Here is a 17,051-nt window from a genome sequence, read left to right as displayed (position 1 = left end):
GAATGCATAAGATTTAGCAGCAGCAGTGCAGGTATGGGTGGTCTTCGCTCACTTCCCATGACTGTGCTGGTCTTCTAACACTGTGCTACAGAGCCAGGAGGCAGAATTAATTCCTTTTTAGGAAAAGAAGTCTAAAAGAAAGATATACTTTACAGCTGTTTTTTCAGGTGTGCACACCATTGCTTGACCTCTGATCACTATCAGCGTCTTCAGAATTTGCATCTCAGTAATAGTCTGGAAATAAGAAGCTTGAGGGGAACTGAGAAAAGGAAGAGAACGGCAGGAAGAAGGCAACATGGTTTAAACTGTGGGACTTACGGAGATGTAATTACATTGGCTGTAAAACACTTGGGTATAGGGATTAGACCTAAACCAGATAATGCCATTGCTATGCTAGTGTGCACCCTGCTTCAGAGGAAAATAGGGCAAAATGAATTGGAAGTTATTCCGTAGAAGAAAAAAATCTCATCAACAATGAGTGTGCTGGAGTCTGCAAATAGATACATGAGAAGCTGTTTCCTTGTGATTTGATTTTTGTGGCTGCCACTGGTTTCGTATTTTGTCGTTCATTAATGAATGCTTATTGATTTTGGCATCTGCTGTTCTGGGGTTTATATGAGCTAATGTCACGTCTGTGCGCGGAAGCAGACAGCAGAGGGCGTAAGCATCATCTGCTTTATTTCATCATGACTCGGAGGAATTGTGTAAGCTAACTTTATGTTGTTGTTGTTGTTTTGTTTTCTGGCGTGTTTTTTAAAATATAGTTTTAGGTTGTAAGTCACTTTTCTGTTGCAACAATTAGTAGTCTACACAAATTGCTGGTGAGATTATTTTACTTGGCAGCGCCCTAAAATTGGAAGTGGGTCGTGAAAACCGTATCATCCTGATGCTTTTGAAGGAATAAATCTCCCCCTCAAAGTGAAGCACATAAATTTTGTGACTCTGTTCTTTACGCACCAGCTCCACTGCGCATCTGCCCGTCAAAGAAGAGAGATCACTCCTCTGGTGTCTTTCCTCCCATTTTCTTCTTTGGTACAGTTCATCATCGGGGGTCTGTGAACAGCGGGTGCTGTGTGGTGAACAGATTGGAAAGCTCCATGAGGCAAATCTGTGATATTGGGCTGTACAAATAAATTCGCCTTGACTTAAAACCTGCTGCGTAGTTTGGATGGTATCTAGGTGCAGGTTGTATTCCAGGGAAAAATTCTTTCAGCAATTTCAACAAGTTGTTCTCTGAGCCCCCCCGCCTGCCATTGCTAATCTTAATTGTTTTTTTCGGAGGGGGGTGGAAAGGATAAGGACTGTGACGCCTGATGACATCACCTCAGTCACACACGCAGTTCGAGAGCCGCGCGCTCACACGCAGGAAATAGTTGTTGGAGCAGAGAGAGAGAGAGAGAGAGAGAGAGAAAGAGAAAGAAAGCAGCAGTTCTTCACATCCTGAACACCGGCGGAGAGGAACTATTCACCTGTGCGCTGCCAGGACGAATTCACAAGGATTTCCATTCATTTTTAGCCCATTTTGCTTTAAAGACGAACGAGGGACACTTCAAACAAGAATCTCTGTCGGACTCTTGACCTGTCCTGTAACCAAACAAGTTCTGATTCTTTGAGTGAGATTTTACTCCGAAATTGACCTTTATTTGAAGTTTTTTTTTCTTCTCAAAGCCCTATTTATTTCGGCGATCCTTCGTTCCTGGGGTTTTAGCGGACCGTAATCAACCATGGCGAGACATGACTCCCGAATCTGGCCTGAATGCACAAAAATGATAGGACTGCTCTGCTTGGTTTCGTCGATACTTCTACAGCACGGTAAGAAAAGATCACTTATAACAAGTCAGTGGTGTCCAGCTCATTGCCGACACCGGCTTGTTTTCCGTCTTCTTCTTCTCCGAGCTTGAATAATTTAGGAGAAGACCAATTTAAACCTGACTACCACCTGTCAGGGCGGTGACGGGCGAAGAAAATCCAGCAGGTGATTTCCTTGCTTTCTGTACAGGCGACGCTTTAACTCGTCGGATTTTCTCTGAGTTTTGACTATACTAACGCCAAGTGCGGTGGTCAGAGAGATAACTCTTTATTTTAATTATTTCTCTCAGAGGTTTTGATCGTAAACCAGGCCCATCGGTCTTTGACCCGAGTTTCGGTCTGTGACTCAACGCCATGTTTAGTTTCCCTAAGGTGTGGCTCTGTGGAGCAAGGTGTTGAGGCGAGGTGCCTTCTGCGCTTCATTGGTGACTTCCCCTCTTTAAACCTAGGCGCTGTTTCAGTCTATCCTTCGTACTCCTTTTCCCACCTTAAAGCCCATTTCATCCCCACAGCCCCCTCCCTGCTCCTTTTCATTCCTGTATCCACGCATTGACGAAAACTGGTCTGGTAACAGCTCTTAATGTACACTGAAACTGACAGAGGGGGCAAGAACTGGATGGCCCGCTCTGGCTAATATCTAGATGGAACTTGCGCATGATTTTCTTTCAGTGTACCGCTTGGATTTTTTAAAAATGTAATCTGGCGTCTATTACTTTAAACAAAGTGACTGGCCACGCCTGCTCGCGTTAATAATTCAGCTGTTTTCCAGTCTGCTTGAGCTCAGGTAGCGTACAGGTACCGCGACCGTAGGGCTCCCCAAAAATATTCCTGGTATGCACTTAACCTATTAGCATATGAATATGTTGCAGGAAACCAGTTCAACATTCTCGCTGCCTTTCCTCACTAGACCGGGTATTTTGTTGTTCTTTTTTCCTGTAATTGGGGCAGGAATGTAGGACTAGATCTAAAGTCCTGGCACAGCTACAGTATACATTTTCAATAGTGAGCGGGTTGTGGTGTTTTTTAATTGCAGTATTTGAGTTATTCGTGCAGTGGACCTTTTTTGTCCGATTTCATTTTACAGAACATGAAGTGCTCTTAGTGGAGGGAGAAAAGTGGAGAAAACAAAACAAAAGGCTTTACATATTTATGAGTGAGGACAAAAGCAAGGCATTCCCTGTGCAGGCACCAACGTGGCTTTTTCTTTTCATTTTTAGTATTTTTTTTTCGCTTTTTTTTTTCAAAAGGGACTTCTGTCTGATTTCCTTTTGGTTAATATGCTATGGGGAACTGAAACTTTTTACTGGTCTCCTTTTGCATTTTTTTACCTTCACTTTTCCCTCTAGAGGTTTGACAGCAACCACTTACCTCCACTTCTCCAGCTTCAATCTGGGAGCGAAAGAAGTTCATTAATTTTCTGCAAAGTTTTCAATTTAACATGGCCCAGCTTTAATGTAAAAACCTATCCAATTCAATATTGAATTGGATAGGTTTTTAATTATGTTGGCTTCTGTAATATTTCTGAGTTCAGCAGACAAGTGGCCTGCCAGTTTAAGCTCTGAAATTGAACTATAATACCAACCCCGACCCCCAAGATCACCACGAACCATGGATGTGGGTCAGAAAGGCTTTGGCCCATTACCAAGGAGATGTTTTTATTGGAAGAACGGTGGGCTTACGTGAGGGGGAGTGTTTTTTTGTTTTTTTTTTTTAAGTGGGGGAGTATGAGGCTGTGGGAGTATTGTCTTTATGGCTGAGTAAGCTGCGTGTTTGCAGGGGGCGGCTGGCTGGGCGCCCGAGAACCCGGTGGGCATGCAGGGTCAGGGCTGGGGGAAGAGACTCTGTCCTTCTCCGCTCACAAATAAGCCATTGTTGTTGTGTTTTTAATCTTTTGTATACCTGAAAGCATTCAGAAAAGTATGCAAAGCCATTCTTGACGACTCTCCTCAGATTCAAGCAAAAACAGGTGGCTTTTCAGCGGCCCGCTGCTTTTGTGCGTTGGATTGATGTGGCTGAGTTTCTGGATTGGCTGGAAAACGCAACAGGCAGCAACTGATTAAGACAGGCGACGCCCTGGCTACCCTCTTTCCCACCGTCATTTGAAATCTCTCCCCCTCCCTCCCTCCCACCAAGCATGCGCTCCCTCCCCCACCGCTGCTGTCCACTACATACAGAGGCCTTGTTCTTGTCTCCGTCTGTTTTTTTTCTGCTGTCTTTTATTCTTTCCTGTCCAGAGCTTTTGTGTGGGTGATGGTAGTGATTGGGTTATTCAGATGGCCTCCCTCGCTCCCCCCACCTCTCTTCGAACTCAAGGCCGTGCTGTTTATGACAGGAACAACATGCAGCCAGACAGGACAATAAACCACATGACCTTACCATAGCCTGTCATGACTGTAGGATTTCAGAGCTGTATTCTTTTTACAGCTACAATCACACCAGCTAATATGATTATGCTGTAGAATATCAAAGTACTGAAAAAACCACAGCATTTTCACAATCATTAACTGCCCACCCTGTTCAGTCACACACAGACACACACACACAGATGTACTTAGCGTGGATACTGATTGACTCGAATGTACTGATCTTTCTTTTGGCAGTCCTCGGTGTGCAATAGTTCAGACTATTAGGTCTAACAGTTCCCCTCCACATGGTGTGAAACAGTGTATTCCTGCCAAGTCTGGTACAATTCATCATCACAACAGAGGAAGAGCACTAGACTCTGTCTATTAAGAGGAATGTAATTGATGGATCATGAGAGGAGGTTTTTTTTCTTTTCTTTTCTATGCTAATAAAGGGGAAGAAAAAAGTAAGTCCTTAGTATCTCGTTAGTCTCAGTGGAGCGAGGAGTTTTCAGTCTGGCTTTAGTTTTTTGTGTTAATGGCTGTTGAGGTTTGGTCCTATCATTATGTAAATGAGCTGTCCTCACCCTTTTGCACCAGCACCGTAAATGTCAGAAGGATTTTGAAAAGGTCAGGTGTGTGCTTCTGTACGTGTGAAAGAAAATCTCGTCCCGACTGTGATATGTGCTGGTAAAAACACACACACTTGCACGCACACACATACTCGCTGAGGGTTCCTGTTTAAATGACACATCAATAACGTCTTCCTCTCGCTTATGGTCGCCATTAAAGGTTTGTTGATTCAGACATAAAAGTGTTCTTGAATTTATGGCTTAATGGAGACATGAGAGTGATGCCAATTCATTGTATTTCCCTTTATACGTGGGCAGTGTTTGGCAAATGTGTCCCAATTAATTTCGAATAACAAAATTGTGAAATGATTGAAGCTTTGGCATTTCACCAGATGAGCCTAATGATTTAGACAGCTTTTTAATACTACTTGTTATTTTTTTATTTTATTTTATTTTTTTCCAGGTGCAGGACTTGGTAATATTTAATGGTCGCTCAGAAATGAAGCACCACTTATCCCACTATAAAATTGTGACAAATGTGAAGCTTTTTAACTGACGTATTGAAAACATTTTAGCACAAGGCACTTTTCATTTTAAAACCAATATGGTAGCTAAATTGATTAAATTGTTGCTCCTTGACATTTTACCGGATTTTAGGTATACAGCTATTTTGATAAATCAGGTTTTAGTGAGATTACTTTGCTCCATAGAGTTTTCATTACCAGTGACCACAGACACAAAAGATCCATCAAGTTTATTGTTGACTTGGCAAATATTATTAGACTGGATGGATGGAGCGGAGCAGAGGGGGTCGATGCGCGCCAGCCGCTGCATCTTGTTGCGTTTTAGGCCACATAGTATACCACAGAGGCAGGCACAGATACGTGTGCACATTTAGCTGGTGATGCATGGGCGATGTAACCTGAGGCTGCACTGTAAGTCAGATGACATTCCAATAATAGGGCGGAGGCGACACATCACAGAATGACACTGCATGTGTGTATTACTGTTTGTTTCAGGAAGGCAAGTGTTATCCTCATCAGCAACCCTGTTATCTTCTACAGACATCAGATGTGAGGAGTTCCTTTTTTTCCCCAACTCCATGCTCATTTAATTGACTGCCTTAAACGAGGCTTATCCTGCAACTTGTAATAATGATAGTGGGTTTCCTGTGACAAGAGAGCCAAAGCCAGCAGCTCTGCGTCTGAAGTCCCTCCCTGCTCTCTTCCGTTGACTTGTACATGCTGGGTGGATGGAGGTCACACTGGGAGCCCCCAGCCAGCATGTTTGTGTTTGGCTCTGAGAGTTGCCAGACGGCTGAAGTCAGTCCCATCTGATCCAAAGGAAAATGAGCAGAAATCCTTCTTTTGGAAGGAATGCCAAACATTATTAATATGCATGGTGCAGCTAAGGGGTTTCTAAAAACACAACTGTGCTGGGTTCGATGATATTCTTGGCGCAGGTGTTGGGTTTAACTCCTATCTACATCAAATCTGCGTGCATGTGCACACGCACCGATTAAGGTTCGACGCAAGATACCGTTCCATAATGTACCCTACCCACCCACATGCTTCTACATAATGGAGACTTTTAAGACTGTAGCATTTGCTGAAGTTGCATGCCAGGAGCTTATCTTGTATACAGTGGGATTTTTTTTTTGTTTGTTTGTTTTTTTTCCAGTCACACACAGATTTCCACACCATTAGTCAAGATACCTTCTGCCAAATCTGCATTTTCCTATCTGTGTTTTCCTGACAAACCCCAGATGGAATTTAGGGAGATGCAGGTCAAACCCATTCCAGCTCAGCCGACATAGAGAATGAGCGGTAATTACAATTGAAGATCCATTGAAAGGCAGCCAAACTCTTTAAAATGAAATCCTCTTAATTAACTAGGCTTGGGAGATGGGTGTCTCTGTGACCCTGCTGTAGAAAAAATCACAGAGGATGAGCAGCGGAGGCAGAGCGGTGAGTGGGGGGGTTGAGGTTGTCGACATTTTCAAATTCCACACCGCAGCGTCTTGGCAGAGGTGCTGGAGGAGGATTGCAGAAAACTGTGTGAGGGAGTGAACCAGGGAGGCCAGGAATTATCAGCTCATTTGTAATTTAGTCGCACCTCCCTCCCCTCTTCTTCTCTCTCACGCTCTCAAAGCATTAGGCACGTATTTAATAACTAAAGAGTCTTCATTGCAGACAGTAAAGGACTACCTCCACTAACCTTTCTCTTTTTATTATTGTTTCCTGGCCTGTAACCTCCCTCTGTCATCCTTCTCCTCTTTCTTCTGTCTTTGTCACATCCTTTTTATTTCTGAAACCATCCCCATAGTGCACTCAGCAGATCTCTGTGCAGCTAAGCACCGAGGCCCTTGACTGCGTCCTCCTCACAGTGTCCCTATATACTTGTGCGCACGCACACACACTCTCCTGCTCATTAGCAGTCACCTTAATGTGTCTAAATGGAGTTTGTGAGGTGGAAGGTGGTTTGCGTTATCGATCTGGTATTGAATGGTTGATGATGCAGTGCCCTTATGTGATATTGAAAACATTTAGGGCTTGCACTGTCGACACGGCCGTACCTTGAAACATCTCTCCCTTTGTTCCTCAGCTAATCCCTCCGCGTGTCCTCTCTGCCCCCAGTTTGCGAAATGTCGAGCCGGTTTTGTTGGCAGTACTGCCCGCGTGTCCCCCTTCACAGATTTCCCCAGCTCCAGCAGCACGCGTTACAAGCGTGCTGCATTTAGTTCCTTTTGTTACCTGTCTGCACACCGCTTTTAATACACACAAACGCAGACGTGTTGCGTCCTCATCGCATCTGACTTTGACAAGGTCATGTCCAATTCACAGAAGGAAATTGAATTTGTTGCGACAGGGTCTTGTCAAGGCTCTGGTAGCCGGGCACAGAGTCGTGCTCCTCAAAAACCGTGTGTGCACACCGACTGCTTTCAATTCAGTCAGCTTTCCCTCGTGATCCTGCTAGTCTTATCAGAGCAACACAGTAAAAATTACACGGCATAATGTGAAAATGTAGTATTCTCGCACAGATTGGATCTCGGAAGTATGAGATAAGAAAACTGATTTCGCTATTGCAGAGACGATGCACAAACAGGTTTTATTTTACTTATTTATTTATTTCACTGAAAGCGTGTGAAGCGTGCTCTTGTGTTTCGCAAGGCGAGCGGTCGTTTCCACAGTCCTGCGGTTCGATCTCGTCGCTGATATCTACTGTTTCACTTATTGGTTTAAAAATGTACAGCCACGCTACGCTGATAAACGAGCAGCAGTCTCGTCATTAGTCCCCAGAGCCTTGAAACGGCAGCTTTTAAATCCTCCCCTGAAGCAAACATCACATTAAGGTCAAATGGAGGCAGCAGGTTTATTCAGTTATCAACCCAGTGTTTTGTCAACAGGGTGTGCCAGGGTTTGCTTGTTTGTCGCTCCTTAGGGAGAGCAGGTCCTCCTTCATTGAAGTGATTTGTCTCATTCATCTGCTAAACTGATTGCCTGCTCTCTAATCGGCCACTTGCCCCCCCTCCTGTCACATTTGTGCCTTTACTTCCACTCCTCCATCTTGACTCATTCTTCCCCTGCTCTTTCTGCCTTCTTTGTTCACGTCCTCTCCTAATGCACCAACTTCCTCCTTTCTGTAATTTGGCCCGCATAATTGATCCATCTGCTCAGCAAACTGCTGTGCCTTACTGTATCTCTTTTTTTTCCTCTTCTCTCATCCTGTTTTTTGTTCTCCTCCACTTTGTTTCTTAGTCATTAATCCCCCCTTTTCCTTCTGTAATTGGAATGTCTGTTACTTTCCTCTATCCTCTTAGGCTTTCTATCTTTCTCTTTCTCTTCTGTAGCTCTCATGCCGTCTCTGTCCCACCGTCCAATTCCCCAGTTGTCTCTTCCACCTATGTCAGGCCTGGAGTTTCTGCTTAAGCCTATCCAAACTGCCTTTGCTACTTTCCTCCTTCTTACTCTCATTTGCTCCTCGTGTCTCTCGCTCTACTTTCTTCTCATACTTCCTTAACAACCCCAACCCTCCCTACAGACATTTGTATTGCAGGCATCTGTACCTTCCTTCCCCTCCTAACGAGTGCTTCTCCTCTCTCTCTCGTTCTTTCTTTTTTCCTTCTTGCACACATCAATCATCCGTTCTCTCTCATGCACTCCTCTCCTCCTTTCTCCTCTAATGGCGACAACACCACCTCCTCAACCCTAGTGGGCATTTTTTTTGAAGGTTAAGTTGCTGTGACACTTTTTACAGTGCGCTGCCCCACCTCACCTCACCCTTCCTCTTATTATCTCACCCTCCTTTCCCTTGCCCAGCCTGCAGAACGACAATCAGCACGAAAACAGTGCGTGCTTCGTACACACACGAGTGCTGAGGGATGTTGGGCTGATTTGATGGTTGAATCACTTGATTACTGTACAGAGGACAGAAAAGGAGAACTGACACAACAAAGTCAACGGAGCGAGAGCTGAGAATGAAGCGAGTTGGTGAGACGGCGAAATGGAAACAGATGCAGGATTTTATTTCATTTCAGCAGAACTAACCTGTCGTGCAATGCTAGGATCAGGATGACGGTGTCCACTCCCCTGCTGCTAGATGCTGTCACACACTCGTCTCCCCCGCAGGCGGTGACTAGGCTGGTAATATAGCTTGACTCATCTAACAAGAATCTCACACTGAGGCTGAAATGGGATTACATCTCAAGAGTTAATTCCCAGAGGAAAAAAAAAAAGTAATACTGTCCGAAACTTCAGCAGAAAATTTGCTTTTTTTTTTCTTCTTTTGAAACTTTGTGCGATTTTTTTATTTTTTTATTTTTTATTTTTGTGTGTGTGGGAGAAGCGAAACACTCTGAATATTTTAAAATAAAAAACAATCCGGTTCATTTGTTTTCCCCAGTACATCTTGCTGCTTATTTACCGTGAACGCTTTCATTTTATTCACACATTTAAAACTTTTTACTAAAAAGGACTAAGATGTGCTGAACCTTCGTGGCATTGAAATGGAAATGTAGCATAAAAGGATCCACACAGTGACCGTGGCGTGTGACGTCGTTGGTCTTGAACTTTTCTTTGTCATGACAGCACCCCCTACCCCCGCTTCCACTGTTGCCACTCCTGCTACCATTACCGCTGTTAAGCTCTTATTAATTACTTCTAGATGCGTGATAGGGCGTTAAAGAGAGCAGATGCCATAAAAGAGCAGCAGATCTCTGCATAAATGTAAACACAGACATAGTAGGAGGATTAACTGCCAGCAATGGCAGAGCAATGGGATTTCTTCACCACTTTAGCTAAGCTACTACCTACTAGATATGCAAGTCAAGATTGTGGCAAAACACAATTTTGGATACCTGTTTATCATTTTAAAAAAGCTTTTGGTGTTGCTACGTGACGCATTTGTGCAAATATAGAAAGAAAGGGCTTCATAATGTGTGCAAGTAATGACACGATACTGTGTGCAGCTGTGGGGGTTAATGCTGGTGTGGTGAAAGTTGTAATGTTTAAAGATTTTTCAGGTAAAGTGAAAATGCACCACAGTTTATTTCATAGGATCTCGTCAGTTTCATGCCTGTGATAAAAATACGTTTGATTTTTTTCACACACTTTTCACGCAGCTACTTTAAATTGTGAATGAGGTGCTTTTCAAGACCGATGTTTTATTGGTCTCTCGTTAGTAATTTTGTTGTCATTTTCGTAAACGAAATATTGTTGGGTTTGGACTGTTGATGAGGCAAAACAGGTTATGAAGATGTCACCATATTATTTTTCCCATTATGTTTGGACATTTTAAAAAATCTAGGAAAATGATCACTGGACAAAAATCTGTGTCTGTAATTAACAATAGATAAATATAGTGAAGAACTCAGTGTTGTCGGAGCAGTATATTCACATGCGTGTTTCCTGCTTTCAAATAATGGAAACATCTTGGGTCAGGAGTCTTGTTTGACAACATTTTAAGTGCTTCTTAAGCGTGCGTTTGCACAAAAACAGTTCAACATTGAACCCCGGGATGATGGTTTTTAGTCCAGGCAGTCGGCTGGCTGATGCTAGACAAAGTGATGCACTCGGTGTTACTGCAAACAGAGACAGCATTGTTCTTAGCCAAGCTTAGAGACCCCCCTCCTCCTTCCTTTCAGCCTCCATTCCTTCTAATCCAGGTGAACTGAGGGAGATCATTGAAAAGGCCATCCATTGTCCCCCTTCCCCTTCTCTTCGCTTTCTCCCTCCACACCACACCTGTATCAATGGACAGAGCTGCTTTTCAGTAGTGGCCCTAGAGGGAAAGTGGCTCTGTAACAAGAGATGATTGCATAGTTTCTCTTGAAATGGAAGCTGACGGAGGGGCTTTTTTGTTGTGTGGATGGAGCACTGTGGTGCCTTTTAACAAGTTTTCTTTGTACGTAAGGTGTTGGTGCGCTTTTCATACAGAAAGTCGGATGTTTGCTATGTGCAAACACATGTTTGTGCCATCCATGTATCATGCACTTGCTTGTTACTTGGCCACTTGCTGCTTTGGCTTTCTGTCTTGGCCTCTTTAGGAAGAGCTGGATAGGGGTGGGGAGGCGGTATCTTCTCTTCTTGTCACCGTGGTCCTCTGGGTGTGTGCTTGCTCCCTCAGGATGCTGGAAGCCTCCTGAATCGTCTTCCTTTTTAGAAGCTTTTAAAGGAAACACTTTCTCCGTTTATTTCTGTCCTTTTTTTTCCCCTTCTCGCTTCTTCCCAGTTTGCTCTTCTTGCAACAAGCTTGCGGCTGATTTGTGCACCAGTGATTCATGAATTATTATTATTTTTTTTCCTCTGGCACAGCAGAGTCATGCGGTGTACGTGTGTGTGCGCGTGTGCGTGTGAGGAGGGTGTGCTGGGTCTGAGCAACAGAAGAAGACTGAATGCTGGGGGGGAAAGGTAGAGAAGGATTGTGCTGTGATGCCAGCCGCGATTAGAGCAGTAGCACTCGCCATTTAAGCACACATTTAAATAGACACAGCCTCGGGAAGATGGGGGGGCGAGGTGAGGAAAGGTTCCTCTGCTTGTGTAAACTAACACAAGTGTTCGCAATTGTTCTTGTTTTTTAATAGGAGACCCTCAGGCTCCTCCTACTAACTTTCTCTTGTTCTTTTGTTTGTCTCCTTTTCCTCCACAGTCTCCTTCTCCAGTGAATTCCTTTCTTTTTACACAGAATTGCTTTATCTGGGATGGATTATTAATGTCCTCCATTGATGTTTTTCCTCTGTGCCTCCCTCTGCTCTCGCCCGTCTTCGCATTCTTTTCCGTGACTCCATCTTGTGTGTCCGCTGATTTGGCTGTCGACCCTGTGTCAGTCAGTCCCCCCCCTCCTCCTTCCAGTTTATCTCTCCTCCTCATTCCTTCCTGATGACTTTGTCCTCTCTCCCTTCCTCATCACCTCAGTCAATTGTGTTTGCTTCCTGCCTCCTTACAGTTTCCTCACTCCTCTTCATTTTACAGCTGTTCGCTATCTAACCCCCCCTCCCGCATGTCTCCTTTCCTTTACATTCTCTAAACCTAACTTGGCCTGCTTGCCTCTACTTTGACTGTCCTACTTTGATTTCCTCAGCTCTTCCCCCAGCTCCTCCTCCCTCTCTGTTGTTTATTTACATAGATGGAGGTAGGGCTGGCAGGATGGATTGATGGATGACGAGAGGCCATGGGTGAGAGGATCCTCTGGGTTTGATGGACGCTCTTGTCACTCAGGATAATACTTACAGAATTGGCTGGTTCGTTATTGTAAAAGTCCTTCCATGGAAGACTTGGCATCTATATTAAGACAACCTGGGCTGCTCATCCTGGTATCCGTTCAGTATCAGTAGATCTAACATGATTACAATATTGTGGACTTAAGGGCCTCACCAGCTAAAAGTAAACCATTTTTTAAGACTCATATTAGCAGTTTTGAACATCTCCACTGACAAAGGCTCTCAGCTGCACTGTGCGTCTGCCCTTTTAAAAAGCTCGTCCCTTGTAGATGACATAATTATACAGTGTCAACGTGTGACAAGCTGAGCCATTAGAAGAATTAATATGTGCAGCGTAGGAGGGAGTCTGTCCACGGTCTTCTAATGCTCACAGCCACTCAGTCCCCTCTACTCATCTTGAAACCATCAGTGTAGAGGCAGTTATCTCAGGAGCCATCTTTTTGGCCCAGTATCTGGTTTTAAGACTCATAGTGGACTCATAACACAGTATTACATTAATATGTCATGAATAATAATTGCACTGTAGTTTTAAATTCTGACTCTGGGGTTAATTGGTCTTAAAATAATACCTTATTGACTGTGATATGATAGTCGTGCCAGACTGATTGTATTGAATGTTAGACTTGATTTCTGTGGGACAGGGATTGATTTTAATGTCATATAATGGTTGGATTACATACAAGTGTTTGTTTTTTTGTTTTTTTTGTTAGTATTGCTCACTATGTTATATATTATCTCTTTAATTATGGATTTTTTTCATCATTTCTGAGGATTTTTATTGGGGGAAAAATGAAGACGCTCTTCATAAACCGCTATGAACACAAAGCTTTTATTTCATTGTTTTCTGCACCGTTACTGTACATGAGGTTGCAGTTACAATGGAGAGACTGGAGTTGAAATCCAGCTGTGTGGCTGCCTGTTGTTTCACAGTTTATAACAGGTTAGCACAGTAAGACTTGTAGCCTGAAATATTACATCCGTGATATAAAGGTGATAAACAGTCAAAGTGAACTTTAACTTAAGGTATTGTTTTTTTTTTCTTTCTTTTTTTTCTATTTCTAGTAAAAAGACACACCATGAACAGATGGCAGGCTGTAAAATTTTTCTTTCTTCTAATTTGATGAGCTTAAAAACATTTTTTTTTTTTTTTTTTTGAACTGTATGAGTGCAAGTGCACAACTTCAGGCACCGTTCTACTTAAAGTTCTACTTAAAGTCTGTGAACTTAATTAGCTCATTAGCCTGTGGCTACACAACACGTAACATATGCGGATCGTTTGCAGAGCAGATGCTGCAACACTATGCTCCCGCTATAATCAATAAAACGGGCTACTCTGGGTGCTCTGAGAACATAAAAGTAGACCAATCTTCCTGTGTGTGTGTGTGTGTGTGTGTGTCCAGTCCTTTTACACAGAAATGGGTCATAAAGCACTGATTTCTTTATTTCTTTGCTAAATGAAATTGTCGCTATACATTAAGCGACTTTAGCGTCTGCGTTTGTTTTGCCAGTACCAGCTGGCACTTTCTTAGGAACGTTATCCCCTATATCATGTCCTGTAGTCTGTTAAAAAGATTTTCTGCAAAGATTTTGGATCCAAAATCCTGAAAATGCAACACGATCTGAAAGTTTTTTTAATTTTAAAAAAAAAATTTTAACCTATGAGTCACACAGCCTTACGCTGAACAAGCACTGCAGGTGTAGCGAGTACAAAAAATAAGAATAAAACAAAACCTACTGTGGCACACCCTGACACAAACAGTCCACACATCCTGTGGGTTCATGTAGCCAAAGCATTAGCCTTTAAGTGACTCATTAGGGAGGAGCTAATGATAATTCCAGAGCATGATAAATTTTCTTGACTCTTCAAACCGTTTGTTAACACTCAACGACCATGGCCTCCTCTGAGCTGACTGATCTGAAAATGAAGCTGGTTGATGCTTTCAAAGCAGGGGAAGGCTATAAAAAGATATCAAAACACTTCTAGCTTTCCACCTTCTGAAATGTCATTATTAAATGGCAGTAAAAGGGAATGGTGAATGGCTAAGAACAATTTCAGATAAAATTGCGCTCCGGCTGGGCTAAAAGGCAGAGGAAAATCCTCCGAATGACTTCAAAGGAGCTGTAGGACGACTTGGCTGACGCAGCAGTGGCGGGTGCACAGTTACACTGAGCAGCACAAACAGGTTCTACGTGAAGAGTCATTATAAGGAAACCTTACCTGCAACCTCATCCCAAAAGTCACCATCCAAACTTTGCAAAGCAACATCTGGAAAAGCCAGATTCAGTTTGGGAACAATTGCTGTTGACAGGTAAAGTTAAAACTAAGCCTTAGGGGCACAATCACAAAACCTTTTCATACAGCAGGATTAGTGTTTAGATTTTTCTGTTTATTTTCAACAAATAAAGACAGAGTACGTGTTTATCTGGAATGTCCTGATAAAATGATTTGGAGGACAAATGCAAAACATTTTCTATTTTCAACATAAGAATGGTGGAGATTTGCTGATATTTCATTCTTTGATTAGTGTGTCCTGATTGTTAACGGAGCTTAATCTGTAGATGAAATGGTAATTATTAGTTGCAGCATTGGAATTGTTCTTACAGTGAAAATATGAGCACTGCAAAGTTAAATCACAATAATGCTGACAGGAGCTTGCATGCTGAAAACTGTAAATGTCCTCTTCGAGTAAAAGGGTGCTTAGAGGAAAAATTGAAGGAATTGATCAGTGTAGCAAAAAAAAAAAAAAATCAGTAGATTGCTTAACAGTTGGCAAAAAACCCCATCCGTGCCAAGACTGTAATGGTAGAAGCGACAGGACAAATGGGGCTGCAGAGATCATGCGAAAGCGGATGAGCAAGGGGAAGAGATGAGTGCAGGCCATGCTGTTGGAGGTAAATGTATGTTGGCAGTAGCTAAAGGGAGGGAAAGAGTGAGAGCACAATGGTGAGCGAAAGAGAGGAGCCTGTTACTGAACCATCAGTGGCGGTAATGAGACACAGGTGCAGCGCATGGAACCATATCCCTTAACAGCGAGGAGGATGGGAAGGCTGCGTGTAAGTCAAGGATACTGTAGAGCTGCAAGACGGAAGACTCAATGCAGCATTTCACTTTGATGGAACATTATTACTTATTAGCATGCGCATCCCCCACAGGAGTATGCGAACAATCGCCCGAAAACAGTAGACACCCCGGGGACGTGTCGTTACTCAGGGCGCCCAGGCTTCTTCTGACTCTCCGTTCATTTGCATCTATTTTTAAGCGCCTAGTTAAAAAATTATAAGTGCAAGAAATTAAAAACAAGCATGACATGCAGCCGCCACATAGAATTAATTCTGGGTCTTTGTTTGTAGTTCATCGAATCTGATCATTTCATTTAGACTTGGGTTTTCAAACATATGCTAATGAATGGGAAGCCAGGAAAAGCCAGAGCTTTGCAACACTGCAACTGATTTCAGCACTTGATTGTTAATGAACTTATATTTGGGTTTGCATGCTAAAAACAGAAAACGTTGGATTAGCTGGAAAAGCTGCTTTGAAAATTGGTTTGCAGAGAGGATGCAATGAGAAATGGGGGCTGCGGGGAGAATGTAAGGTGACAGATTGAGATAAGAGAGGAGTGGTGGAAGGGGAAAGAAGGGCACAAGCTGCAAAGGAAAAGGTGTTAAAGTGTCAGGGGTATTGAATCAGAGGGGTGCTTGTGAGGATGCGAGCGGCAGAAACGCACTCCCTGCTCCAGGCAAGGTGGGATGGCTACTGTTGCTTCTGTGCTTGGTTTTCTTTTGCAACTTAAAGATCAGTCTAAGGCACAAACCAGTTAGACATGGAAAGGAAAGCAAAGGAGGATGTTCTGCAGTAAACAAATGTGTGCGGGCGTGCACGATCTAGAGAGAGGGGAAGTGAGAATAAGAGCAGGTGCAGTCTGCAATTTCATGTGGATGCATAGTTTGTTTGAATGGTAGACCTAAGAGGGGGTAAGAGAATGGCCTTTGTATTCAGCCAGTACTGAGTGAGTAAATATTTTGGAAGGGCATGCTGTGTGGGTAGATTGTTCTTTTAGGCAGCGGGGGTGACAACAAAACAGGGCAAGATAAGAGGAAAGGAGAAGGCGAGCTAAAGGAAACTGTGAAGCAGCAGCTATGTTTATTTCGCCATGCGGAGACGTGAACACAAACTGGGCTTTGTCCCGCGCCCAGGCTAACTTAATGTTAGAGCTAGCTGTGAGACCTCAGAGAGATGCAGAAACGGCTTTGCTCTTTCCCCTTCATTTGCTGCCAAATGACATCGCTTACTCTGCTACGGGGTTGCCCTCGCTGCCAGTGGCTGCTATCATGAATGAACAATGTGCACTTCTCAGGGTCCCTACCTCTCCTCAGGGTGCTTCTCCACAGGCCGTAGGTGTACACTACAGGACACGAAGCTAGGCATAAGATGGTATTCCTGCTGTGGCAGCCTTGTTAGAGCGATGTTTGATGTGTCTCATTTTCTAACGTTGGAACATGGTGTGAGTACAAATAGAGAAGTGAAGCGCACGCAAACACACACACTGCAAACACGGTGTGGTGTGACCTCCACATGGCCCCTGTGGCGTTATATGCATTTCTTTTCTTTTT

The 17,051-nt window shown here is 43.4% G+C and overlaps 1 protein-coding gene across 2 annotated transcripts in view; it reads left to right on the top strand.

Annotated features, from left to right (window-relative positions):
* The first annotated feature begins 1,212 nt into the window (after positions 1-1,212).
* Positions 1,213-17,051, top strand: part of LOC147319051 (nectin-2) — an 86,172-nt gene continuing 70,333 nt past the window's right edge. The window contains exon 1 of one of the 2 annotated variants that reach the window (XM_086311339.1): positions 1,213-1,812. In XM_086311339.1, coding sequence (XP_086167465.1) covers positions 1,725-1,812 — 88 coding nt within the window. In that variant the 5' untranslated portion in view covers positions 1,213-1,724. The remainder of the gene's footprint in view (positions 1,813-17,051) is intronic. The other variant, XM_086311340.1, reaches the window with a different exon arrangement.

Source organism: Aulonocara sp. 'chitande type north' Nkhata Bay, linkage group LG11 (assembly GCF_057382095.1).
Source record: "Aulonocara sp. 'chitande type north' Nkhata Bay isolate Kocher_YH1m ecotype deep benthic linkage group LG11, A_spYH_male_GT1.1, whole genome shotgun sequence".
In the NCBI taxonomy this organism is placed as follows: domain Eukaryota; kingdom Metazoa; phylum Chordata; class Actinopteri; order Cichliformes; family Cichlidae; genus Aulonocara; species Aulonocara sp. 'chitande type north' Nkhata Bay.
The sequence above is the reverse complement of the archived record's forward strand: the minus strand, read 5'-3'. Positions and strand labels throughout refer to the sequence as shown.